The following is a 26,536-nucleotide window of genomic DNA, read 5'->3' as shown; positions in this document are numbered from 1 at the left end:
CCCCCAGGACCTGTCTCCATCCATCCCGGGCGACGGACCGTCGGAGGGAAAAGAGAAATGAGTTGTGCCGGGTGGTTTTCCTTCCCAAAAATCACCTTTATTTCCTGCCGGAGCCTAAAAGGGCGTCGGGAAATGGCGGCTCTGTCAAGCCGGGTTGGCTGGGATTTGCCCACCCAAAAACTCGGGATCCCGTTAAAAAAAATTCCTCCTCCAGCCGTTCCGTGCGTCCCCAGTTACGGGCTGGAAAAAATGGGAGAGGGGGGTTAAGAGGGGGCTGGAAAAATGGGAGAGGGGGGTTAAGAGGGGGCTGGAAAAAATGGGAGAGGGGGGTTAAGAGGGGCTGGAAAAAATGGGAGAGAGGGTTTAAGGGGGGCTGGAAAAATGGGAGAGGGGGGTTAAGAGGGGCTGGAAAAAATGGGAGAGAGGGTTTAAGGGGGGCTGGAAAAATGGGAGAGGGGGGTTAAGAGGGAGCTGGAAAAATGGGAGAGGGGGGTTAAGAGGGGGCTGGAAAAAATGGGAGAGGGGGGTTAAGGGGGGCTGGAAAAAATGGGAGAGGGGGGTTAAGAGGGAGCTGGAAAAATGGGAGAGGGGGGTTAAGAGGGGGCTGGAAAAAATGGGAGAGGGGGGTTAAGAGGGAGCTGGAAAAATGGGAGCGGGGGGTTAAGAGGGAACTGGAAAAATGGGAGGGGGGGTTAAGAGGGGGCTGGAAAAAATGGGAGAGGGGGGTTAAGAGGGGGCTGGAAAAAATGGGAGAGGGGGGTTAAGAGGGAACTGGAAAAATGGGAGAGGGGGATTAAGGGGGGGCTGGAAAAATGGGAGAGGGGGATTAAGAGGGAACTGGAAAAATGGGAGAGTGGGGTTAAGAGGGGGCTGGAAAAAATGGGAGAGAGGGTTTAAGGGGGGCTGGAAAAAATGGGAGAGGGGGGTTAAGAGGGGGCTGAGGTGTGGGGGGGGGGGAAATACACCCCATAAATACCCGCCCCCCCCAAGTATGGATGTTGGGCGACAAAGAGGAGCCCCCCCTGGAAGGAGCCAACCCTTCCGCCTTCCCAAAGCGGCTGCGCCCCCAGGGTTTGGGGTGGGGGGGGTGTGCGGGGGTGGAAAAGCCGGCTAATTGGGAAGCGGTGATTAATGGGCAGCGCCTGTTTCTGACACAGGTGGTGTTTCTGCCCATTAAAAGCGCCTGCTTTTATGGAGCCTTCTCTTTATTGAATTATCGAGAAGGGGCTCGATGATGCCCCCCCGCCTTTCCCCCCCCCCCCCCTCCCTCCTCCCACCCCGCAGCCTCGGGATATCAGGCCACCGAGCGGCAGGAGCATCTCCGTCCCCCTCCTCCCCCCTTCCCCATTCCGCCCCGTTTTGGGGAGTTTCTTTCGGGATTTAGAGACGGGAGACTTTTTTATTTATTTATTTATTTATTTATTTCCCCTTTTTCAAGCACTTCCCTTCCCCCCCCATCTCTATTTTGGTTTTTTGGGATTTATTTCATTCCTGGCTGGTTTTGCTGCCTCTTTTTCCGCGTGCCCCCCCGTCCTGGCTCGGGCACTTCGCCGCGTGCCACGTCCCCCAGATTTCCCCCATCCCTTTTAATTTATAACCCCCCCCCCCCCCCGCCTTAATTGAATAAATCCCTTTTAACCCCCTCGCTCGCTGCGGGATCCGCTCTCCGGAGGGGCTGGGATGATGATACGGAAGGGGAACACGCGCTCCGGGGAGGTGACGGGGAGGGACCGGGATGCTCCCACGGAGATTCCCCCCCCTCCCGAGAGAGAGGGGAAAAAAAAAAAACCCCTCTGTCCTTTATATCCGAGCCCCGCTCCTCTCTGTCCCCCTACACAGACAGGACAGGGCTGTTAAAAGGTTGGTGGGTGATTAAACTAATTAAGGAAGGCGTCTCCGAGGGCTCCGGGATCGGGAGGAGGCGACGGGACGATGCTCCCCCTCTTGCCGGCGTTTTGCTTGGATTTTAAGGAAATCCAAAATGAAACGTTCCCTCCTCGTGGCAGGTGAGAAAGGAAGAGGCGGCTCGTTCCTCTGCCGGAGCCGGGATGCGGCGACCGGATGAGGAGAAGGAAGCAGGGAAAAGGCTCGGGAGGACGGGGGCGAGGGGGGGGGGGGGGGGGGGGGGGATGGCGTTTTCGGGGCGCTCTCAGAAACCACCATCTTGCGCCCCAGTTTGGTACCGGTTTCCTTGGCCTTTTTGCCGGAGGATGCAGAGGAACCCGGGGAGGAAGCGGGGACACGGAGAGAAACCTTCCCCCCTCTGGGGTTATCAACCCAAGGAGGGAGTTTTTTTTGAGAATATCTATCTTTTTTGGGTGTGTAATCTCCCGTCCTCAATATTACGCCGGAGAAATAACGCGGAGACACGGAGTTTCCCAGGCTGAGGCGGGGGGGTGTTCACAAACTCCACCTCCCGCTGCTGGTTTTCCAAACTTTTTGGATTGAAGTCACCTGTTACGGCTTTTCCCAAAGTTGGAGAAGGGGAGAGGAAGGAGAATCCTTGTTTTATTTTTCAGGGCAGAGGTTTGGAATAAAGGGCAGCGCGGGAAATCTACTTTTTAATTACCAAGTCACACATTTTGAGCCCACGGGCTTGAAACTGGTTGACGTTCCAAAGCTGAAGGAACAGGGGAGAGGACGGGGTGGGGGCAAAAATATCACCCTGCCCTGATCCGAAGGGAATTGGGTTTATTTTGGACAAGGTCGGGTCCTTTCCAAGGCCTGTGTTTCGGCATCGTTACCCGGGAGTTGGGTCAGGGTTCAGGAAGGGAAGAGCTTTGGTCTGGTTTGAGGTTCATCCTCTCCCACCTCCCCCGGTGGTTTTTTGGGGGGTCCAGGAGGAGCCGGGATACGGGATAGAGCGATGGCACGGAGCTGGGGGGGGGGGGGGGGACATCACCCCCTGGTACCCTCAACCCGGGCGGCGGGAGGGAAGGAGGGGCCGCCGAATGAATTGATTTGATAAATGGACATTTATTACGCTCACAAATTGGCTGAAACCAATTTCGGTCACATCAAAGCCCCGATAACTGCTGGGGTATTGATTTGTGTAAAGTAATACAGTGAATTTATCAGTTCAATCGCCGGCTGGAAGGGCCTCTCGGAGACACCGCGCCACCGTCACGCCGTTACGGATGGTGAAAATAAAGCGAGAACCCGGCGTGCGAGGAAGGAGAAGGCTCCGAAGAAGAAGGCCCGGGCGTCATCGCCGGCCCCTTCGCTCGGACGCTGGATCCCAACGTCTTAATGAGATTTCAGCGAGACGGTGTGACCTCCCTCCTTTTATCTCTTTATTTCTGCCCTCCCCGCCGCTACGGCGCTCTCCAAGAGCCACAGCACCCGTTTCTCACTGGGCTTATGGATGGAGAGCCATCAGCGTGGCCGGTGGCCGCTTTGCAGGTGCAAACCCCAAGGTTGATACGCTCCTGGATGAGTTTTCCATCCTTCAGACAGGCCCTGATGTCCTGCCCTGTCCCAGGATGGCATCTGTGCTCCTCTTGCTGGAGCCAAACTGTGTTGGCCAAGCTGGAAGAGCCTTCCATGGCCATGGCCACAAGACCTGGGGTTGTGAGAAGAGCCTTCCATGGCTGCGGGGTTGTGAGAAGGGCCCTCCATGGCTGTGAGGTTGTGAGAAGAGCCTTCCATGAAAGTGGGGTTGTGAGAAGAGTCTCCCATGGCCACAAGACCTGGGTCGTGAGGAGACCCTCCCACGGCCATGGCCACAAGACCTGGGGTTGTGAGAAGACCCTCCCATGGCCATGGGGTTGTGAGAAGAGCCTTCCATGGCAGTGGCCAGAAGACCTCAGGTTGTGAGAAGAGCCTTCCATGGCTGTGGCCACAAGGCTTGGGGTTGTGAGAAGAGCCTTCCATGACCATGGGGTTGTGAGAAGAACCTCCCATGGCCGCAAGACCTGGGGTTGTGAGAAGACCCTCCCATGGCCTTGGGGTTTAGAGAAGAGCCTTCCATGGCAGTGGCCAGAAGATCTGGGGTTGTGAGAAGACCCTTCTATGGGCACAAGACCTGTGGTTGTGAGAAGACCCTCCCGTGGCTGTGGGCACAAGACCTGGGGTTGTAAGAAGACCCTCCCATGGTTGTGGCCATAAGACCTGTGGTTGTGAGAAGAACCTCCCATGGCCGTGGGTTTGTGAGAAGAGCCTTCCACGGCCATGGCCAGAAGACCTGAGGTTGTGAGAAGACCCTTCTATGGGCACAAGACCTGGGGTTGTGAGAAGACCCTCCCATGGCTGTGGGCAGAATACCTGGGGTTGTGAGAAGACCCTCCCATGCCCGTGGCCATAAGACCTGTGGTTGTGAGAAGAACCTCCCATGGCCGTGGGTTTGTGAGAAGAGCCTCCCACGGCCATGGCCGCAAGACCTGGGGTTGTGAGAAGAGCCTCCCACGGTCGTGGCCACAAAACCTGGGGGTTGTGGTGGCCCCTCGTTGGTGACAACCCGCATTTTTGCAGGTTTTTCAAACCTGAAGACCACCGAGGCCAGAATTCCGCATCGTTTTAAGGCTGCTTGTAGTGAAACGTCTCCTCGCTCTGTCGATGTAACTCACGACGATCAACGCTTTCCCCTCAATCACTTCACGGTGCTTTTTACGGGGTGGTTTATTTTGCTCTGAGAGAGACGAGCTTTCATCCATAAATAAATAAAATCGGGGTATCCCACCGCGGAGGGGAGTGAAAAAAAGCCACATTTAACCTCGCTGCCTCCGGCCCGTCGAACGCCTTGACCCCTGCCAGTGGTCACTCTGTGCCCCCGAGCAAAAGCTGACGATTTTTTATTATCTCTGGCCGCGATAACGGCAGAAATTGTCAGTTTTTCATTATTCCCCATCCGTTTTTATAAAATCTCTCCGTCCCGGGCGTCTTGACCTCGCGTTTCGCTGCCGTAAAGGGCAGGAGCGGGATGGGACGCCCTGGGCCGAACAGAGTCGGGGCCAGTCCCTCAGCCTGGCTCTACGCCCCGGCTAATTAAGCTTTGACGAGAGTCAGGACTAATTAGCCTGGCTTACTGCACAGGGTAATGCATCTCGATGGCGTCCGGGCATTAATCGGCACGTCCTCGTGGCGCTGGGGCTCGTGTCCCCGCTCACGTCACCGTCCCCTTTCGCTGGGTAAAATGCCCCTTAATGAGATTCTGTGATTCCGTAATGGATTTTAAGGTTAAATTGGGCTTTTTTGGCTGTTTGGGGCTGACCCCCTGCGTCACCTTCATCTCCTGGCCGAGCCACCGCCACTTCAGGAAGGTCCCAGTCTTTCCCTGCAGAGATTGGGGATTCAACCACGCTCTTCTTCGTAAGGCCCTACAATGGTTAATCACCCTCATAATTAACGAACGTTGGGCCTTATTGCTAATTTGGATTCATCCAGCCCCCCAGAGCGCGTTGATTTTGTGCCCTGGATGAGCCGATGCTGTGGGTTCTCCTGGAGATGCTTAACGACCCCGGTCAAGCCGACCCTCAAACCCCTCCTCGTTAACCTCCTCAGATTAATTAATTATTTGTCCTTGCAGTTTTCGGGGCTCGCTTGCGCCTTCGCACTTCTTTTTCTTAGTTTATTAGTTATTTATTATTTTATGAATCCTCATCCTCTCCAAATCCCACCCTGCCCCAGTCTCCCCAGTCCAGCCAGCGTCCTCTCCCCGACGGCAGCCGCTCCAAGAGCCTCGAGGCGGATTCCCGTGCGAAGAAGCTGAGCTGAAAAGGAAAATTACTGAGAAAATTGCTTCTATTTTACCTCAAACCCTCCGTTCAGCCTCATCTCCCGCGGGCACGGGGCAGCGTTTCACCCGCCGTCTCTGGGCTGCGATGTCCAGCGCCCTTTTGGGGTGAAAAATGGGAATATTCCTTAAATATTTCTCTGTGTAAACCCTTTTTTACATGCAAAATGGAAATATTTCTTGAGTATTTATTGCTCTTCCTGCAGGAAGACCTCTCCGCGAGGCCCAACCAGGATGCTTTTTCTTAGGGATCTCTTCTTTTCCCAGTCAAGCAGAGGGTTTTGTGGGCCGGCGTTCTTTTTGGGGTCAAATTTCAGAATTCTCCAATTTTGCAGGTTACTGTTACTCCCTCCTGCCGGAGAAAACTGGAGACAGGGGCATCTGGGAGCCCAGGGGTGAGAGGGACAAAGGCAGAGGCTGAGGTTTGGGGATGGGAGGCAGGAAAAGGAGAGGAGACGCGGTTTTATTCCCGGGTTTGCTGTGGGCGCCACTGAAAAGCAGAGATTCGCGGTTCCATTCGTCCGGCGACGTGTAAAAAGCTTTATTTTTAAAAGCTCTGACCAGCTGCGGGTCTCGGGGTGATTCCCCTCCGTTCTTCACGCTGTGATTTCGTTTTTCTACCTTACAAATAACGTGGTTCAGGTTGGAAAGGACCTTGAAGCCCATCCAGTGCCATCCAGGGACACCTCCCACCAGAGCAGGTTGCTCCGAGCCCCCTCCAACCTGGCCTTGAACCCCTCCAGGGATGGGGCAGCCACAGCTTCTCTGGGCAACCTGGGCCAGGCTCTCAACCCATCCATCCATCCATCCATCCATCCATCCATCCATCTCCTCATCCATCCATCCATCCATCCATCCATCCATCTCCTCATCTACCCATCCATCCATCCATCCATCTCCTCATCTATCCATCAATCCATCCATCCATCCATCCATCTCCTCATCTACCCATCCATCCATCCATCCGTCCATCCATCCATCCATCTCCCCATCCATCCATCCATCCATCCATCCATCCATCCATCCATCCATCTCTCCATCCATCCATCTTCCCATCCATCCATCCATCCATCCATCCAACCATTTCTTCCCCACATCTCATCTCCATCTCCCCTCTTTCCGTGTCAAACCCTTCCCCCTCCTCCTAGGGCTCCCCTCCCTCATCAAGAGTCCCTCCCCAGCTTTCCTGGAGCCCCCCCTTTAGGGACTGGAAGGGGCTCCAAGGTCTCCCCGGAGCCTTCTCTTCTCCAGGCTGAACCCCCCCAACTCTTTCAGCCTGTGCTCACGAGACTTGTGCTCCAGACCCCTCACCAGTACAGAGCTGGACTTGCACCAGTTCAGGGCTTTTGTGACCTTCAGTCCCTCTTTCCATTCGCATGCGAGAAATAATGCATAAACCTCTTCAAACATGTTTTTTTGGCAGAAAGGTTGACTTGTGGGCTGGAAATGTGGCGTCTCTCACATCCTCCCCCTGCGCCTGCATCCCTTTGTCTCTCCCTTCATCCCTCCATCCATGCCTCCATCCCTCCATCCCTCTCTCCTTTCCCCCATGCCTGCTTCCCTTCCTCCCTCCATCCTTCCCTCCCTCCATCCTTCCATCCCTCCATCCATCCATCCATCCTTCCATCCCTCCCTCCCTCCATCCTTCCATCCATCCATCCATCCATCCTTCCATCCCTCCCTCCCTCCATCCTTCCATCCATCCATCCATCCATCCCTCCCTCCCTCTTTTCCTCCCTCTCTCCATCCTTCCATCCCTCCCTCCCTACCTCCATCCCTCCTCCATCCATCGCTCCCTCTCTCCATCTCTTCATCCATCCATCCTTCCCTCCATCCATCTCTCCCTCCCTCCATCCCTCCATCCATCCCTCCATCCATCCACTCACTCATCCATCCATCCATGCATCCGTCCATCCCTCCCTCCATCCATCAGTCCATCCCTCCTTCTATCCCTCTGTCCCTCCCTCCATCCCTCCTCCATCCATCCATCCCTCCCTCCCTCCCTTTCTCCATCCCTCCATCCCTCCTTCTCTTCCTTCCTCCCTCCCTTCATCCCTCCCTCCATCTCTCCATCCATCCCTCCCTTCATCCATCCCTCCATCTATCCCTCCATCCATCCCTCCCTCCCTCCCTTTCTTCATCCCTCCATCCTTCTCTTCCTTCCTCCCTCCCTCCATCCTTCCTCCCTCCCTTCATCCCTCCATCCATCCCTCCCTTCATCCCTCCATCCATCCATCCTTCTCTTCCTTCCTCCCTCCCTCCATCCCTCCCTCCATCTCTCCTCCATCCATCCCTCCCTCTCTCCCTCTCTTCATCCATCCCTGCATCCCTCCCTCCCTCCCTCTCTCCCTTCATCCCTTCTCCATCCCTCCATCCATCCCTCCCTCCCTTTCTCCATCCATCCATCCCTCCATCCCTCCATCCATCCCTCCCTCCCTCCCTTTCTCCATCCATCCCTCCCTCCCTCCTTCTCTTCCTCCCTCCCTCCATCCTTCCTCCCTTCCTTCATCCCTCCATCCAGCCCTCCCTCCCTGTCCCCCCCACCCCCGTCCCCGCCGTCTCCAAGGCAACGCTGAGTGCACATCCTGGAAAACTTTATCCGAAATCTGCTCTGGGCAGCTCTCCAAATCCATGCTAACCTCGTTAGGTGTCTCTGGGGCCCTGGCTGCCTAATCAAATTAGATAGCACTAATGGCAGCCAGGACTTTGAGTGGGCAGAGAGCAGTAAAACACAGTGTATACTTAGTGATAATTATACTTGCTTTTGTGTCATTGATTTATATGCCTCCCCCCCCCCCCCAAACCCAACCCCCCCCCCCCCCCCGACTTTCTTTTGTTTTCCTTGGCTCAACGCAGCTATTCGGAGGAAGGAGAACGGCTGGTACGACGAGGAGCATCCCCTGGTCTTTCTTTTCCTGGGCTCCTCTGGAATAGGTAACGGAATAAGGGGTGATAACGGAGATGGGGGGAGGAGGGGGGGCGCCGTCTCCACCAGTGAGAGATGCCACCCTCATCCCTCCAACCGGTCCCCCCCCATCCCTGCTCCAGCGGGGCGAATCATCCCGGGCACCCTCTGCCCTTCCCGCTCCCAAAAAGGGGCAGTTTTCCTATTAAAAGTGGTGTATTTTGGCAGCGGGAATGCCTTCCCACCCCCCCCCCCGAAGGTGGGGAATTGGGGGGCAGGGGGGGGACACACACAGCGCAGACGTTTGCTGCCCTCAAATCCAGTCTCCCCCTCGTCCCGCTCCTCCTCCGTAGCCGCGGGATTTTTTTTTTTTATTGACACCCGGAATATTTGTCCTCCAAGCAGGAGCCAAATGGGACACGACAGCTGATCAGTCCAGGGAATGGGCAAAATGACTTTTACCCAGGGGAAAAAAAAACAAAAAAAAACAAAAAAACAAAACAAAACAAAAAAAAACCAAAAACAAAACCACAAAAAAAAAAAACAAACAACAAAACAACCCAACAACATCACAAAAAAAAAAACCAAAAAACAAACCAACAACAACAAAAAAAACCCCACGAACCAAATAAAACCTCCCTTAAAATCACCGAGCTGTGACATTTGAAGCGGCCTCGGTGCTTCTCCTCCTTCCGTTGGCTCCCGGGGACGGAGGGGTTAAGGTAACCCCTGGCTTCCTGATAAACCAGTATAAAACCAGTATAAAACCAGTAAGAAAAGGAGGAGGAGGGGGTTTTGAGCCTTTTTGAGCTCCTTATAGCGGGTCTGAAGGCTGAGGAATGTCAGTTATCCGCTCTCCCAACACCCCTGTGTTTCCAGGGGCTTTGGGTTCTTTTACGGCCCTAAAAACGGATATTGGAACGGGAAAGCGGAGCAGCCGGGAATTTTATCGTGCCGAATGGGTGGGTTTTGTAGGTCTCGGTGTAACAACCCCCCAAAAGCCCCAATATCCGAGGTGTCCTCACATTTCAGTAGATTTCCCACGGCAGGGAAGCACTTTAAAGACCCATTTATATATTTTTTAATATATATATATATATTTATCTATACATTTTTTATACACACACACACGATGTATATGCTCCTGTATCCATCCCCACGAGCTTAGGATCCCTATATCCCGATGAGCTTGGCATCTGCGACCTCCCGAGGCAACAAAGCTCCGACCGAACCAAAACCGCCGGATTTTGGCAGCCGTTTGGAATCCGTCGGCGCAGCCTTCCTGCTGAATTCCCGTTTTTTCGCCGCCCTTTATTTTTGGGGTCATCTCACGAATGGATCCCGCAGATCCCGCCACCCACCAAATCCCTCCTCGCCCCGTGGGACCGGGGAAAAAGCGCGATATTCCAGTAATCCTGTCTTTTTTGTTTGTTTGTTTGTTTTTCAGCTTTGGCTGAAAAAGACGTGATTTTGGCTTTTTAAGCCGTGATTTTTTAATTAAGAGAGTTGTTTCTTCGCATCCATCCTCCTCCTCCCCGCCCTAACGCTCCAAAGGGTTTATTTTCCCGAGCGTGGCTCGATATCACGTGGATATATCCTATTCCATTCCCTGATTCTATGGAATCAGACGGGCTTCGGATGGGTGTTACCCCACGGAGCATCCCCTGAGAACCCTGAACCGGCCACGTTTTCCACCCAAATAAACCCACTAAACCCAGTGGGAAAGCCCCAGTTTTACTGGTTCTGCCGGAGACAGGGATTTTTCCTGTTTTATGACATTTTTCCTCGGATGGAGGAGAGGATCCAGCCCTTCCGTGAGCTGCAATGTGTGTGTTTGTCCACGTCAGCGCGGATCTGCCTCGTTACCGATGCCTCTTATCCGAGAATTTTATGTATAAATCAAAGAAAGACACAACATCCCAATTTCCCCGAAATTCTAGACCTTTTTTTTTTTTTTGGGGGGGGGGGGGGGAAATAGCGATTTCTCTACTTACCGTGTAAAAATCAGCTATTAAAACCCAAACAACCTGGACAACCCCTCCCGCTCTCCCGGCGGGGTGTTATTCCCCGGAATCCCTCTTCCCACCAGTGCTTTTTTTGCAGGAAAAAAAATTTAAAAAATCCATTATATTGGTTATGGGGGGGGGAGGGGAGGGGGGGGGGCGGGAGGAGGGAGCTTGATGGTGGACGACCTGGGGTTTAATACGAGTCGTCTTCTTCCCCCTCTCTGGCCCAGGTAAAACGGAGCTGGCCAAGCAGACGGCCAAGTACATCCATAAGGACGTCAAAAAGGTAAGATGGGGGGGGGGGGGGGTTTTTTTTTTGCCCCCGGGGTAAGGGGGTGGCCCCTCGTCCTGTCCCCGGGCACCACCGGGAAGAGTCTGGCCCCATCCTCTTGCCCCCCACCGCCCTTTAGCTCTTGCTCAGCGTCCATGAGGTCCCCTCTCAGTCTGCTCTTCTCCAGCTGAACGGCCCCAGGTCCCTCAGCCTTTCCTCAGCAGAGAGATGCTCCAGTCCCTCATCATCCTCGCAGCCTCCGCTGGACCCTCTCCAGCAGTTCCCTGTCCTTCTGGAACTGGGGAGCCCAGAACTGGTCCCAGTGCTCCAGATGGAGCCTCCCCAGTGCAGAGCAGAGGGGGAGGATGACCTCCCTCCACCTGCTGGCCATGGTCTTCTTGATGCCCCCCAGGAGACCATTGACCACGTTGCTGCTTCATGGTCAATTTGTTGGCCACCAGGACTCCCAGGTCTTTCTCCTCAGAGCTGCTCTCCAGCAGGTCACCCCCAACCTGTCCTGGTCCATGGGGTTATTCCTCCCCGGGTGCAGCACCCTGCACTTGCCCTGGTTGAACTTCATGAGCTTCCTCTCCCCCCAGCTCTCCAGCCTGTCTGGGTCTCGCTGGGTGGTGGCCCAGCCTTCTGGTGTGTCACCCGCTCCTCCCAGCTGTGTGTCACCAAATATCTAAGATTTTAAAACACCCAGGGTTTAAAGCCGGGCTCCTCGATTCCCATTTAAGCCTTTGGGCTGTTCCCATGGAGAACGGGGGACGGCGCAGGGGTGGGAGCCGTGGGAGAGGAGGGGACACCAGCAGAGTTGTCCCCTGCGCCCACGTGGGATTCATTCCTCCCCCCAACATCCCCCAGCGGGGAAGGGACACGAGGTAAAACAACCCACAGAATCACAGCGTGGTGGAATCATCAGGGACCTCTGAAGGTCCATCTGAAGGTCCATCTCATCCCACTCCCCAGCTCCAGTCAGGACCACCTTGGCCCAGTTGCCCCGGACCGTCCCCAGAGAGGCATGAAAAGCAGATCAAAAGTAAAACGACGCTATAAAAAAAAAAAATGGGCTTTTCTGGTTTCTTTTCCTCATCCTTCTGTAATCGCCTCCTCCGTGAGCAATAAATCCTGGCTCCCACCTCTCGAGGACCTTCACCCCCGGCTCCCAGGGCTGGGACATGAAGGTCCCTCCGTGCCCGGCCGAGCATCCCGTGGGGAAATCAGTCACAGGCTGGACGTTCCCAAAGGATGGGATGGGGATGGAGGAGGAACAGGAGCAGGGCTGGACCAAAGCAGAGCAGATCCTGCAGGGACGTTCACCGAGACGGTGGTGGGACCCCGGTTTTGTCCACCTCGCTCCACCCTGGGATGTTTTTTACCATTTTCCAAGGAAATGTGGCTGCTTTGAATTGAAATCTGCCCTAAACCGGAGTCCATCTCTTACCCCGCCGCCACCAAACACCGGCATTTCGCAGGAGAGTGGCAAACCCAGCGGATCATGGAATGGTTCGGGTGGGAAGGGACCTTAAAGATCATCCAGCCCCACCCTCCTGCTTCTGGAGGAACCTTCTCAACGCAGCGAAGCTTTGAGTAGATTCATCAAATATCCCCCATTAATCATCAAATATCACCTTAAGGACTTCTTTTTCTTGCAGGGTTTCATCAGGCTGGACATGTCGGAGTTCCAGGAGAGGCACGAGGTTGGTAAATGGGGCTTCCAAGGAATTTAATGGATAATTTAACCAAATCTTCTCAATTCCCTCGTTCCCCAACGTTTGGTCCCTGCCCTGGGGGGGGGGATGCTGAGCATCTCCTCGCTGCTGCTGGAGCATCTCCCCTCTCACCCTGGACCTTCCCAAATTCCTTTCACCTTCCCCCCAAAAATGGGCAGTGAAAAAGGAATTATTCCGGGCTTTGCAGCAAATGGAATATTTGGGAAATACCAGCCAGAAAAAGGCAAGTTTAACTCAAAAAAATCAGGAAGAGAGAGCGAGGAGCAAGAAAAGCTTTAAGTTTGTGGGTTCCGGTGCGGGATTGCCACCTCCGCGTACCTCCCGTGGGGAAAACTTGGGGGGGAAACAGCAGGAAACGGGATGGTGGTGCAGAGCCCACCCCTCCCATCACACCTCCTGCCCCGTTCTGGTGATGTGGGAGAGGGGGGGACATCTCACCAGGGTCACCCCCGGAGCTGGGGGGACCCTAAATCCTTATTTATGGAGGGCTCTGTCTCCCCCAAAAAGCTGCAAGGGCTGAGCTGAGAGCGGTTCATAATGGTTTTCTTTCCTGGCTGTATTGGGATATTTTGGGGGTTTTATTGATGCCGTGGGTGAGGTGCACCCAAACGCTGGAAATATGGGATGTGTCCAGCTCCGGAGTCCTCGGCACAGGAGAGACATGGAGCTGTTGGAGCGGGGCCAGAGGAGGCCACGGAGATGCTGGGAGGGCTGGAGCCCCTCTGCTGGGAGGGGGGGCTGAGAGAGTTGGGGGGGTTCAGCCTGGAGAAGAGAAGCCTCCGGGGAGACCTTGGAGCCCCTTCCAGTCCCTCAAGGGGCTCCAGGAAAGCTGGGGAGGGACTCTGGATCAGGGAGGGGAGCCCTAGGAGGAGGGGGAAGGGTTTGACACGGAAAGAGGGGAGATGGAGATGAGATGTGGGGAAGAAATGGTTGGATGGATGAGGAGATGGATGGAGAGATGGATGGATGGATGGATGGATGAGGAGATGGATGGATGGATGGATGGGGAGATGGATGGATGGATGGATGGATGGATGGGGAGATGGATGGATGATGGATGGATGGATGGATGGGGAGATGGATGGATGGATGGATGGATGGATGGATGGATGATGGATGGATGGATGGATGGACGGATGGATGGATGGATGGATGGGTTGAGACCCTGGCCCAGGTTGCCCAGAGAAGCTGTGGTTGCCCCATCTCTGGAGGGGTTCAAGGCCAGGTTGGAGGGGGCTCTGAGCAACCTGGTCCGGTGGGAGGTGTCCCTGGATGGTCTTGAAGGTCCCTTCCCACCCAAACCCTTCCATGATTCCATGATTCTCCCATCCAAGAGGCTCCCTCGTGCCGATTTTCCTGCCAGCGCAGATCCGTGATCCCCCTCCCCAAACATCCCACGGCCACGATACAGAGGTGAGGGAGGATCCCGCTGACCTGGGACCACCAGAGCAGAAACGAGCCCATGGCAGATAATTCCTTGCCTTCGTTCCCCGGCTCCCGGGGCTACGTGGGGCTCCCCGGGCTCCCCGAGAAGACAAGGATCTCCTGCTCCTCGTTTGTTGGAAAAATTAATATCACTCTCGCCGCAATTCCCTACTTTATTCCTTCCCTTTGCTCTGCCCCGTGTCGTTCTCCGGGCGCAGGATTTCAGCTCTCACATTTATATTCCTCTTCCTTTGCCCTGAATTACCAACGGGGCTTTATTTTTGTCTATTTTTCACTGTTCCGGTGCAGGACCCTATCGTGACCCACCCGTCAGGCCAGCTGCCATCAAGCCTTTATTTTCCTCTTCCCCCACCCCTTCGCTTTCACTGCTTTGGGTGAAAATAACACATTTTCTGGAGCTTTTCTAGCCAGGGGGCAGGGCTCCAGCCCTTGGCAGCCAGAAATGCCGAGAAAACCAGTGCTCCCATCTTGGACCCGTCCTTCTGAGCTCCTTCCTCCTCCTTCCCTTCAAGGCATCGACTTCCCAGGTCCCAGCTGGTGACTCCTCCTCCTTCTCCTCCTCCTCCTTCTTCTCCAACTCCATAAAGCAACGCAGCAGCTCCAATGTTTATGGGGAAGATCCTCAGATCCCTCACGGGACATAGAATCATGGAATCATGGAATGGTTTGGGCGGGAAGGGACTTTAAAGCCCACCCAATTCCATTCAGGGACACCTCCCACCAGACCAGGTTGCTTCAAGCCCCGTCCGACCTGGCCTTGAACCCCTCCAGGGATGGGGCGATTTTACCAAATTGTTGCTGATTAAGCTCATTTTGGGACACTTGGGGTGCATTAAGTGTCACAAAGATTATAAAACTTGATTTTTCGGCAGGGAAGAGCGATGGCTTCCTGCTGAGCTGCTCAGAACCGAGAGGCTTCCCTTCCCCGTGGTCAACCTTCACGCATCTCCTCTTGCCTCCTCTTAGGTCGCCAAGTTTATCGGCTCCCCGCCGGGCTACGTGGGCCACGAAGAGGGCGGGCAGCTCACCAAGAAGCTGAGGCAGTGCCCCAACGCCGTGGTCCTCTTTGACGAGGTCGACAAAGCCCACCCAGATGTCCTCACCATCATGCTGCAGTTGTTTGACGAGGTAAATTTGGATTTGGGGGGCAGAGCTTGGAAGAACCGTTGGGAAGGTGATGGCGAGTGGTGCAAGGGACATCGGCTGCAGGAGATGTCCCGGAGTGGAGCTGAAATGCTGGAGATAGCACAGCAGAGCATCATCGGGGTTGGAAGGGACCTTTCAGACCATGGAATAGAACCCAACACTGACAAACCCACCACTGACCCATGGCCCTCAGCACCACCTCTGCCCGGCTTTGAAATCCCTCCAGGGATGGCGACTCCACCACTGCCCTGGGCAGCCTCTGCCAAGGCTTCACAACCCTTTCCAGGAAGAAATTGTTCCCAATCTCCATCCTCAACCTCCCCTGGGGCAACTTGAGGCCGTTTCCTCTTGTCATGAGCACCAATGAGATCCCCTCTCAGTCTGCTCTTCTCCAGCTGAACAGCCCCAGGTCCCTCAGTCTTTCCTCAGCAGAGACATGCACCAGTCCCTCATCATCTTCATAGCCCTACAAAGGGCTCCAACCTCCCTGTTGAAGCAGGGCCACCTAGAGCTGGTTGCCCAAGACCGTCTCTAGTCAAGTGGCAAATGTCCCTTCCAAAAAAAAAATGTGAGCCAACCGGTCAACCCTTCTCCATTTTAACACCAGGAAACGGCACATCCACGTCCATTAGCTCCATGAGACTCCTCCCTGGCATCTCCAGGAGTGTGTTGGCCTCCTCTGGAGACCACTGAAGTCCCAGATAGAAGCCCTGGACTCCTCCAAGGGAGTTGGCCAAGGAGTTTTATGGATGTTGGAGGCACATCCATGCCCATTAGCTCCATAAGACTCCGCCCTGGCATCTCCAGGAGCGTGTTGGCCTCCTCTGGACACCACTGAGGTCCCAGATAGAAGCCCTGGACTCCTCCAAGGGAGGTACCCAAGGAGTTTCATGATGTTGGAGACACGTCCATGCCCATTTGCTCCATGAGACTCCTCCTTGGCATCCCCAGGAGCGTGTTGGCCTCCTCTGGAGACCGCTGAATTCCCAGATGGAAGCTCTAGATTCCTCCAAGGGGGTACCTAAGGAGTTCTGTCGATGTAGGAGGCACATCCATGCCCATTAGCTCCACGAGACATCTCCATGCGTGACACTGCCCAAGGAAGGGAGCACAAACTCCATGACTTTGGAGTCCTCCAGTGTCTGCTGGTCTCTGAGGGATGTTTAACTGTCTCAGGCAGCCGTGGGTCCCTCACGCGAGCTGGTGGCAACCAGGGATGAACGTGTCTCCAGGCTCCGCACCTTCTACCGAGCCCTCACCCCATTGCCCACAAGCTTTTCAGCTTATTTTGAAGGTCCTACTCCATCCTCGGAGGCAACCAAGCTCCAGAGCAACGCGCTGGGAGCTCTTGGGGCTGGTTTGTTGGTTTGTTTTGTTTTTTTTTCCTTTGAAGGATTAATAACGGCGTTTTTTCCTGCATAGATCACGGCGGCGGCGGCAGCCGCTCAATGTGAAATCAATTCCTGCGCCAGGCGCTTGACAGGGCAATAACCCCAAATGTTAATCTCAAGCACCCAAGGAGGATTTGTGTCGTGGTGCTGGAGATCTGCTGCCGGAGACGGAGCGAGGAAAGGAACTGCCCGAGGAGCTGCTTATTTATTATTTTTTTTTTTCCTTATTTTTCTCTCTCTTATTTTTTTTTTTAAATTTTATTTTATTCATCAAGAGAACCGGTACTTTTGAAGGGTCTCTGGTCTGGCAGGAGGAGGGCTGATGCCACCGCGGGCGTGAGGGATGCTCTCTATTGCTCTCTCCATCACTTAGATCCCTCCGTTACAGCCGTATCCCGCTGATTTCTGCAGGATAATTCTGGTTTTGCCTGGTTTTGGTGAGGCTACGGCCAGCCTGTCCCTGCCCATGGTCCTCTTGGACCACCAGAAAGCCCCCTCTGCCCTCCTGGATGGCCACGGTGCCAGGAGGGGCTTTGAACCTACCGGTGTGGAGGGCTTTGATGAACATCTGGACAATGGTGGTGGAGATCTTTGAGGCACCAACCCCTGAGGGGGCCCACTCTGCCCCCACAAAAGAGCCCACATAGGGGAACGTCCCACATCTCAGCCTCTCCAGGACCAAGCCCAATATCCAAGAACAACTGAGCCAAGAACCTGGACTGTCTGAGAGTCCCTGGAGCCTGCCCAAGGGGCAACGGCCTGTGATAGAGGGGTGGGACGGAGACACGAGGTGACAGTAACTTCAGCTGCGCTTATTGGGGTCACCAGAGCCCGTAGGTCAGACCCAAAACCACAGCAGGAGGTTGGCAGAGGGTCACAGACTGTTGAGTTACGTATGGGCAGCCCTATAGAAACATGGAATCGTGGAAAGATTTGGGTGGGAAGATCAAACTTAAAAGACTTAAAGCCCATCCAGTTCCATCCAGGGACACCTCCCACCAGAGCAGGTTGCTCCAAGCCCCCTCCAGCCTGGCCTTGAACCCCTCCAGGGATGGGGCAGCCACAGCTTCTCTGGGCAACCTGGGCCAGGGTCTCACCACCCTCACAGCAAAGAAGTTCTTCCCCAGATCTCATCTCAATCTTCCTTTCTCCAGTTTAAAACCATTCTCCCCAGTCCACACCAGTTCTCCAGCCCTCGCAGCATCTCCGTGGCCTCCTCTGGCCCTGCTCCAACAGGTCCATGGGCTGCCCCAGCCCAATCTCCCCCCGACGAAGCATCTCCCAGGGCTTCCATGGATGGAGGTTTCCATCTGTGATCCCTGGGAGAGGTGGGGGCTTCTTCATCCTCTGCCACCCGAAATAAATCCACTTGGGGGGCGGTGGAAATGGGACCCGTGTCCTTGTTCCTCGTGTTTTGGACACGTCCCCTGGTCCCCGCTCACGCCGCTGGTGATGTCCCCGGTGTCGTTGCAGGGCAGACTGACGGACGGGAAGGGGAAGACCATCGACTGCAAGGATGCCATCTTCATCATGACCTCCAACGTGGCCAGCGAGGAGATCGCCCAGCACGCCCTGCAGCTCCGGCAGGAGGCCCTGGAGATGAGCAAGAACAGGATCGCCGAAAACTTAGGTATTGGGGGGGGGTGGGATGTGTTTTTTGATGTCGTACCCCAATTTCCTACAGCGTCGACCTCCTTCCAGCCCCTTTGGTTTCATCTGACCCCAGCTCAGCCCTTCTTCTGCCAGTTGGGGAGCTGCAGACTCCTCCAAGGGAGTTGGCCAAGGAGTTCTGTCATTGTTGGAGGCACATCCATGCCCGTTAGCTCCATGAGTATCTTCCCAGACGCTTCAGTGCCTCTCACCTGCTCATCCCTCCCTGCCCTGGAGATGTGGGGAAGCCTCAGAGATGTTCTGCATCAAGAGAAGTGTGGCCAGCAGGTCACGGGAGGTGATTCTACCCCTCTACTCTGCGCTCGCGAGACCCCACCTGGAGTTCTGTGTCCAGCTTTGGAGTCCTCAACACAGGAAGGACACGGACCTGTTGGAACGGGCCCAGCAGAGGGCCACGAAGATGATCAGAGGGCAGGAGCACCTCCCCTATGAAGACAGACTGAGAGAGCTGGGGTTGTTCAGCCTGGAGAAGAGAAGGCTCCGGGGAGACCTCACAGCAGCCTTCCGATATCTGAAGGGAGCCTCCAGGAGAGCCGGAGAGGGACTCTTTGTCAGGAGATGGAGTGACAGGACAAGGGGTAACGGTTTTAAATTGGAAGAGGGGAGATTTAGATGAGATATTAGGAGGAAATTCTTTCCTGTGAGGGCGGTGAGGCACTGGAACAGGTTGCCCAGGGAAGTTGTGGATGCCTCATCCCTGGAGGGGTTCAAGGCCAGGCTGGATGGGGCTTGGAGCAACCTGCTCTAGTGGAGGTGTCCCTGCCCAGGGCAGGGGGGTTGGAACTCGATGATCTTTAAGGTCCCTTCCAACTCTAACCATTCCATGATTCTATGTTCCTGCTGGTCCTCTGTGTCTGGGAAATGGTTCTGGGGTGATCTCCTGCTGAGAAGTCCCACCCCTCAATCTCCGATGTTCTCCCTCCTGTGTTACCTCTGCTTTGGGCTCATCTTCTTCTGAAATCCTCGCTATTCAGGACCGTTTCCTCAAGCTCTTGCCTTTGGAGAAGGATTTATATCCCTGGAGCCTGTGAGGACAGGCTGAGAGAGTTGGGGGGGTTCAGCCTGGAGAAGAGAAGGCTCCAGAGAGACCTTGGAGCCCCTTCCAGTCCCTAAAGGAGGGGGCTCCAGGAAAGCTGGGGAGGGACTCTGGATGAGGGAGGGGAGCCATAGGATGATGGATGGATGGATGGATGGATGGATGGATGGATGGATAGATGGATGGATGGGGAGATGGGTGGATGGATGGATGGATGGATGGATGGATGGAGAGATGGGTGGATGGATGGATGGATGGATGGATGGAGAGATGGATGGACGGATGGATGGATGGATGGATGGATGGAGAGATGGATGGATGGATGGATGGATGGATGGATGGATAGATGGGTGGATGGATGGATGGATGGACAGATGGATGAACAGGTGGACGGATGGATGGATGGATGGATGGATGGACAGATGGATGGATGGATGGACGGATGGAAAGGGGATGGAGGGGGAAGGGTTTTAAACCAAAAGAGGGGAGATTGAGATGAGATCTGCAGAAGAAATTCCCAGGAACCACAGCATCACCTCCGGGGGAGCAGGGGAAAAAAAAACCTGGGTTTTGGCCTCAAATGTGTTTTCCAGCTTCTTTCTCGCCGTCTCTTCCTTTTTCTCCTGAGGAGACGCCGAAGCTGCCTTAATTCAGAACCTTTACGACTTCAATCAAAGCAGGGAAAGGACACGCCGGCAACTGAACTTTCCGCAGTAACATTTTTAAATGCCAAGCGCTTTTCTGCTAAAGGAGGAAAACATTGAATTTTAATTTCTGGGACCGTAGAGGAGGCGGCCGCCCTGGAAAATGCTCTCGGGGGCTCAAAAACCTGCCCTCACTTAAATTTCGGGGAATTTCTCCTCGTGATTTCCTCGGCTCTGGGCCTGGGAGAAGCTCCCGGAGGCAGGGCCAGGAGCTGGGATAAATGGAAAGACGGAGGGAAGGAGCTGCTTCCGCAGCATCTCCGAGCGTCTGCCGGGGGAAACCCCGCACCATCCGGCCGGAAAAACCCCCCCAAATGAACAAACCCCCCCCCTTCCTCAGCATTTCCGAGCGTCTGCTGGGGGGAACCGTGCATCATCCAGCTGGAAAACCCCCCAAAATCAGGGCCACCTCCATCTCTCCTGCCTTCTCCAACGCTCCGGTGACACTGGAAAACCCCCTCGGTGTCTCGTAGCTGGAAAAGGGGAGGTGAAATGGGCCAAATATTAAAAACACAGACACCCCCACCCCCCCCCAGCCCCGGCTCCGTTTACACCTTGGGCTGGGGCTGTCCCTGTCCCCAACCCAGCGCCAGTGTCCTCCCACCAATCACGGGAGAAAAAGAGGTGATTTTGGAGCATTTCCTTGGGTTCTGGCACTGGTGGAGCCCGACGGCCCCTTCTGCCGCTGCTGGGGGTGCAATTGTCCTCGTCACCGGCTCAGAAGCTCCCACCACCCACCTTGGGTCTTTTCTCCACCACCCTGTGTGTCAGGAACCCATCCCGGAGCATCTTGGAGGTGAGGAGGGATCTCCCTCTGAGCATCCTGGAGTTAAACGTGTGGAGATGTAGGAAGTAGACACCATCTGGAAGCACGGAGGGGCTGGAGCGTGTCCAGAGAAGGGCAACGGAGCTGGTGAGGGGTCTGGAGCACAAGGAGAAGGGTCTGGAGAACTTCTGAGGGAGCTGGGGGTGTTCAGCCTGGAGAATGGGTTGATGGTTGGACTTGATGATCTCAAAGGTCCCTTCCAACCTCCACCATTCCATGATTCCAAGAGGTTGGTGGCACCTGTGGAGGTTCCAGGTGAGTTCTCAAGCCCCCTCGGGATCTCACCCACCTGCCCAACCTCCAGCTCCTTGTCACTCTTCTTGGCTCGTCCATCCCACATCTGGGCAGGTCCCCCCTTACCCACCGACCCTCCCCCCGCCTTCTTCTGCCTTTCAGAGGACGTCCAGGTGACTGACAAGATCACCATCTCCAAGCAGTTCAAGGAGAAGGTGATTCGCCCCATCTTGAAGGTACAGATGGGGGTTTTTTTCATGACTGATGTTTCAGGTATCCCAAGCTTTGGTCATTGGATGCAATGTTGCCCAGAGAAGCTGTGGCTGCCCCATCCCTGGAGGGCTTCAAGGCCAGGTTGGAGGGGGCTTGGAGCAACCTGGTGTGGTGGGAGGTGTCCCTGGATGGAACCGGGTGGTCTTTAAGGTCCCTTCCCACCCAAACCATTTGAATTGCTCATGAATTTCTTCTCCCAGTGGGAGGCTCAGGTGGGACCCTCGGAGCAGGAGAACATCAAGGGGTGTTACTGGAAGAATTTGGGGTGGGAGAAACAACAGCAGAGGCTGGATCTGGTCCTCCCCTGCAGGAGAGGTCCCTTTCCAGTCCCTCTCCCCATCTCCAGAAGAATTAATTCTTCTCCCCAAATCCATCCTTCTCCCCAAATCCATCCTGAGGGGTTCTCCTGGTGATCCCAGCTCCGGCAACATGGGGTGGGATGGCTGTGGGGGCCTCATTCTGTGGATGTTGGAGATGGAGGAGATCCCTGGGGGAGTTCCTGGGGCCACCAGCCCTGTCCCCACTGACCCCCCCACACCCTTTGTCCCCTGCAGGCCCACTTCCGACGGGACGAATTTTTGGGGAGGATCAATGAAATCGTCTATTTTCTGCCTTTCTGCCACTCGGAGCTCATCCAGCTCGTCAACAAGGAGCTGAATTTTTGGGCCAAGAAGGTAAAAAATTCATCCCCTGGCTTTGGGGGTGACTTCTCGAGTGATGGCAGGAGGAGGAGGAGGAGGAGGAGGAGGAGGAGGAGGAGGAGGAAGAGGAGGAGGAGGAGGAGGAGGGGGGAATGCCTGCCCAAGCCTTCACACACACACCCCCCCCCAGGCAGGTGCAGAGCAAAGACACATCTTCACCGGGGTCTCATCCCAACAGGAGAGGACCTTCCTTGGGGCGGAGGGACCTCTTGGGCCAGTGGGGGACGGTTCCTCCTGCGTTGGGGCAAGGTTGAGCTTCAGGCCACGTTCAGAGCCGTTAATTGTCTAATTGTCTAATTGGTCTTTGCACACCTGAGCTCGCCGGGGGGTGGGGGGAGAAATAAGAATTGGGGGGACCCCTTGCTTTGGTGGGTCTGGGCTGGAGGACCTCTGTGTCCTTTCCTCCTGGGCCCAGGGATGTTCACACCCCACCGTGCTCCCCACCGCCCAAGGAAGGGGGTGTTGGGGTTCCTCCAAGGCATCGGTAACTCTTCCTCCTCCTCTTCTTCACCCAACAGGCCAAGGCGAGGCACAACATCACCCTCCTCTGGGACAGGGAGGTCATGGACGTTCTGGCCGACGGCTACAACTTGCACTACGGGGCCCGCTCCATCAAACACGAGGTAAAGCCAAGGATGAAGCTCGGTGGAGTTTTGTCTCCAGCCCCGCTCCTGATGGGACCTGCTGGAGCAGGGCCAGAGGAGGCCACGGAGATGCTGGGAGGGCTGGAGCCCCTCTGCTGGGAGGGGGGGCTGAGAGAGTTGGGGGGGGTTCAGCCTGGAGAAGAGAAGGCTCCAGGGAGACCTTGGAGCCCCTTCCAGTCCCTAAAGGGGCTTCAGGAAAGCTGGGGAGGGACTCTGGATGAGGGAGAGGAGCCATAGGATGATGGATGAATGGATGGGGAGATGGATGGATGGATGAACGGATGGATGGATGGGGAGATGGATGGATGGATGGATGGATGGATGGATGGACAGACGGATGGATGGATGGATGGATGGATGGATGGATGGATGGACAGACGGATGGATAAATGGGTGAGTGTATGGATGGATGGATGGGTTGAGAGCCTGTCCCAGGTTGCCCCGAGAAGCTGTGGCTGCCCCATCCCTGGAGGGGTTCAAGGCCAGGTTGGAGGGGGCTTGGAGCAACCTGGTCTGGTGGGAGGTGTCCCTGGATGGAACCAGGTGGGCTTTAAGGTCCCTTCCCACCCAAACCATCCCAGAATTTCATGATTCTGGGGATCTGGGCGGGGTTTCTGATGGAGGGGCTGGTTTTTCTCCATCAGGTGGAACGGCGTGTGGTCAACCAACTGGCGGCCGCCTACGAGCAGGAGCTGCTGCCCCGGGGCTGCACCTTGAGGATCACGGTGGAGGACTCAGACAAGCAGCTGCTGAAAAGCCAGGAGGGCTCTTCCCCGGCGGCCGAGAAAACCAAAGCCCCCACCTTGAGGCTGGAGATCGTGGAAAAAGACAGCAAATCCCGAAAACTGGACATCCAGGCGCCTCTGAACCCCGAGAACATCGCTTACTTCTTGTAGGCACCTTCCCCCGGAGCCCGCGGGTGACACGGGGGTGACAATTAAGTGGCCGGAGACTCGGGAACGTGCCGCGTGGCCACCTGGGTGAGGGCTGGACGGGACAGAGCTGCCCCATCTGCCCACCCCATCTTCCTCTGGGGGGGGGGGCGGTGGACTCAGGGGGCTGAAGGTGCCACGTCCCGTTTGGGGACATCCAGGTGGAGGGTCCTGGGGTGCGAGAAAAGGTGCGGGAGCGTTTGGGGTGGGGTTTTTGGGGTTTTTTTTTTTTGAGACAGGGAAAAGCAAATTTCTAGACCATCCGGGGCGTCCACGGGGGCTGGATCCGTCCTGCCCCACTGCGGCGGGGGGGGGGGGAGTGGGGGGGACAGAAGGGGTAGGACAGGGACCGAGTGGGTGACAGTTCGGTTGTAAAAGCCACCAGACACTCTGGAGTCTTTATTTTGCCCGTTTCTCTTGTATTTATTGCAATAAACGTGCACGGAACGAGCTGCGGCGCCTGGTGCAGGAGGGGCTGGGGGGGGCAGGGATAGTCCCTGGGGGTCCTGTGTCACCCGTGGGTGGGACACGTCCCCGGGGGTCCCACATCTTGTGGGCAGGACAGATCCCCAGGGGTCCCGTGTCACCCACAGGCAGGACAAGTCCATGAGGGTCCTTTGTCACCCGTGAGCAGGACACATCTCCTGGGGTCCCACGTCACACGTGGGCAGGACACGTCCCTGGGGGTCCCACATCTTGTGGGCAGGACGTGTCCCCGGGGGTCCGATGTCACTTCTGGGCAGGACACGTCCTTGGGGGTCCTTTGTCACCCGTGAGCAGAACACGGCTCCGGGGGTCCCACATCTTGCGGGCAGGACATGTCCCCGGGGGTCTGATGTCACTTCTGGGTAGGACACGGCTCCGGGGGTCTCACGTCACCCGTGGGGAGGACACGTCCCCGGGGGTCCCACATCTCCCATGGGCAGGACATGTCTCCAGGGGTCCCATGTCACCTGTGGGCAAGACACATCCCCGGGGGTCCCATGTCTCCCTGAGCAGGACATGTCCCTGAGGGTCCCACATCACCCGTGGGGAGGACACATCCCTGGTGGTCCCACATCTTGTGGGCAGGACGTGTCTCCAGGGGTCTGATGTCACCTGTGGGCAGGACACGGCTCCGGGGGTCCCACATCCTGTGGGCACGACATGTCCCCAGGGGTCCGATGTCACTTCTGGGTAGGACACGGCTCCGGGGGTCTCACGTCACCCGTGGGGAGGACACGTCCCCGGGGGTCCCACATCTCCCATGGGCAGGACATGTCTCCAGGGGTCCCATATCTCCTGTGGGCAGGACACGTCCCTGGGGGTCCCACGTCACCCGTGGGGAGGACACATCCCCGGGGGTCCCATGTCACTCGTGGGCAGGACGTGTCCCCGGGGGTCCCCAGGGCTGGCTGGTGGTCGGGGGGGGGGGGGGGGAGCTGCAGTTGTCCCTCCCCGGGATGGGGGGGACCTGGATGGAGGGTCTCCCCTGGGAGCAGCTTTTTGGGGGGGAGGGGGGGGGGGGTGTCCCCATCCCTGAGTGTCCCCTCCGGCGCTGACCCTCGCTTTTCAGGGAAAATATGAGGATTTGGGGGAGGGGGGGGGGGGGGGGGGGAGCTGCCTTCACCCTTCCCGCCCCTGTCACCTTGTGCCCCCCCTCCCCCCCCTGCCCCCCCCGTGGGGCTCAATGTTGGGGTGCGAGGCTGGAAAAGGGGGAAAAACTGCCAAAAAGGAGCTGCCGGGGCGGGGGGGGGGGAAGGAAATGGAACTGCCCCCCCCCCCGCACCCCCCCCTCCAACCCAGGCTGGTGGCCAGTGGGTGCCCTGGTCCTGTCGCCCCCCCCGTGGGGTGGCCCGGAGTGGCCGTGGGACCACCGGGGCCACCCTGGGACCAGCTGGGCCCCACAACCCTGGGGGGGGGATGAGAAATGGGGCTGGAAATTGGGAGGGGGGGGGGTCTTGGCCAGGGGGGGTGCGAGGGGGGGGGGACGGCGACCCCGTGCCGTGGTGTGCATGGGAGTGCACTAGTGTGTGCACAGGTGTGAACATGTGTGCACTCCTGTGCATGGGCATGCAACTAGTGCGTGCACGGGTAGGTGAGTGTGCAACAGGGTGTGCACGTCTCTGCACACGTGTGCATAGGACTGCACTAGTGCGTGCACGGGTGTGCGTGAGAGTGCATTATGTGCACAGATGTGCATGTGTGTGCACAGGAGTGCACTAGCGTGCGCATGGGACTGCACTAGTGTGTGCACAGATATGTGCGTGGCGCATGAGTGTGCAGTAAGGAGTGATGTGTCTGCACAAGGTGCGTGGGAGGGCATGCATACCCGTGCGTGTACGTGTGCGTGCATAGCGGTGCACTAGTGTGTGCACTGGTGTGCATGGGAGGACGCAGGGGTGTGCACAGGAGTGCACTAGTGCGTGTGGCTGTGCAGGGCAGTGCTGCGTGACGCTGAGGCTGTGACAGGGGACAGCGGGGAGCCCGTGGCCAGGCGGGCGTGTCGTGCCGTGTCACACCCTGTCACGCTGTGCCGTGTCACACTGTGCCGCCACACTACGTCACACCACGCCGCCGCTGTGCCCATCTCTGCCGTGTTTTGCCGTGTCATGCCGGGCTGTGCCGTGCCACGCCACGACACGCCGTGACATGATGTGACATTCTGTGTCATGCCACCCCATGCCACCCCACCCCATCCCATCCCCATCTTATCCCATCCCATCCCCTCCCTTTCCATCCCATCCCCATCTCCATCCCCATCCCCATCCCATCTCCATTCCTATCTCCATCCCATTCCATGCCATCCCATCCCATCCATCTTATTCCATCCTCATCCCATCTCCATCCCCATCATCATCCCATTCCATGCCATCCCATCCCATCTTATCCCATCCCATCCCC

General features: G+C 56.4%; 1 protein-coding gene across 1 annotated transcript in view; it reads left to right on the top strand.

The window, feature by feature from the left end:
- The window catches only part of CLPB (ClpB family mitochondrial disaggregase), a 94,081-nt gene extending 69,983 nt beyond the window's left edge, over positions 1 to 24,098 (top strand). The window contains 9 exon segments of the mRNA XM_074152671.1: positions 8,588 to 8,665; positions 10,873 to 10,928; positions 12,572 to 12,616; positions 15,062 to 15,223; positions 18,106 to 18,262; positions 21,266 to 21,339; positions 21,931 to 22,050; positions 22,596 to 22,700; positions 23,366 to 24,098. Coding sequence (XP_074008772.1) covers positions 8,588 to 8,665; positions 10,873 to 10,928; positions 12,572 to 12,616; positions 15,062 to 15,223; positions 18,106 to 18,262; positions 21,266 to 21,339; positions 21,931 to 22,050; positions 22,596 to 22,700; positions 23,366 to 23,617 — 1,049 coding nt within the window. The 3' untranslated portion in view covers positions 23,618 to 24,098.
- The last annotated feature ends 2,438 nt before the right edge of the window (positions 24,099 to 26,536 follow it).

This window comes from Numenius arquata, chromosome 1 (assembly GCF_964106895.1).
Source record: "Numenius arquata chromosome 1, bNumArq3.hap1.1, whole genome shotgun sequence".
In the NCBI taxonomy this organism is placed as follows: Eukaryota; Metazoa; Chordata; class Aves; order Charadriiformes; family Scolopacidae; genus Numenius; species Numenius arquata.
Note: the sequence above shows the minus strand (reverse complement) of the source record. Positions and strands in the feature narration are given on the sequence as shown.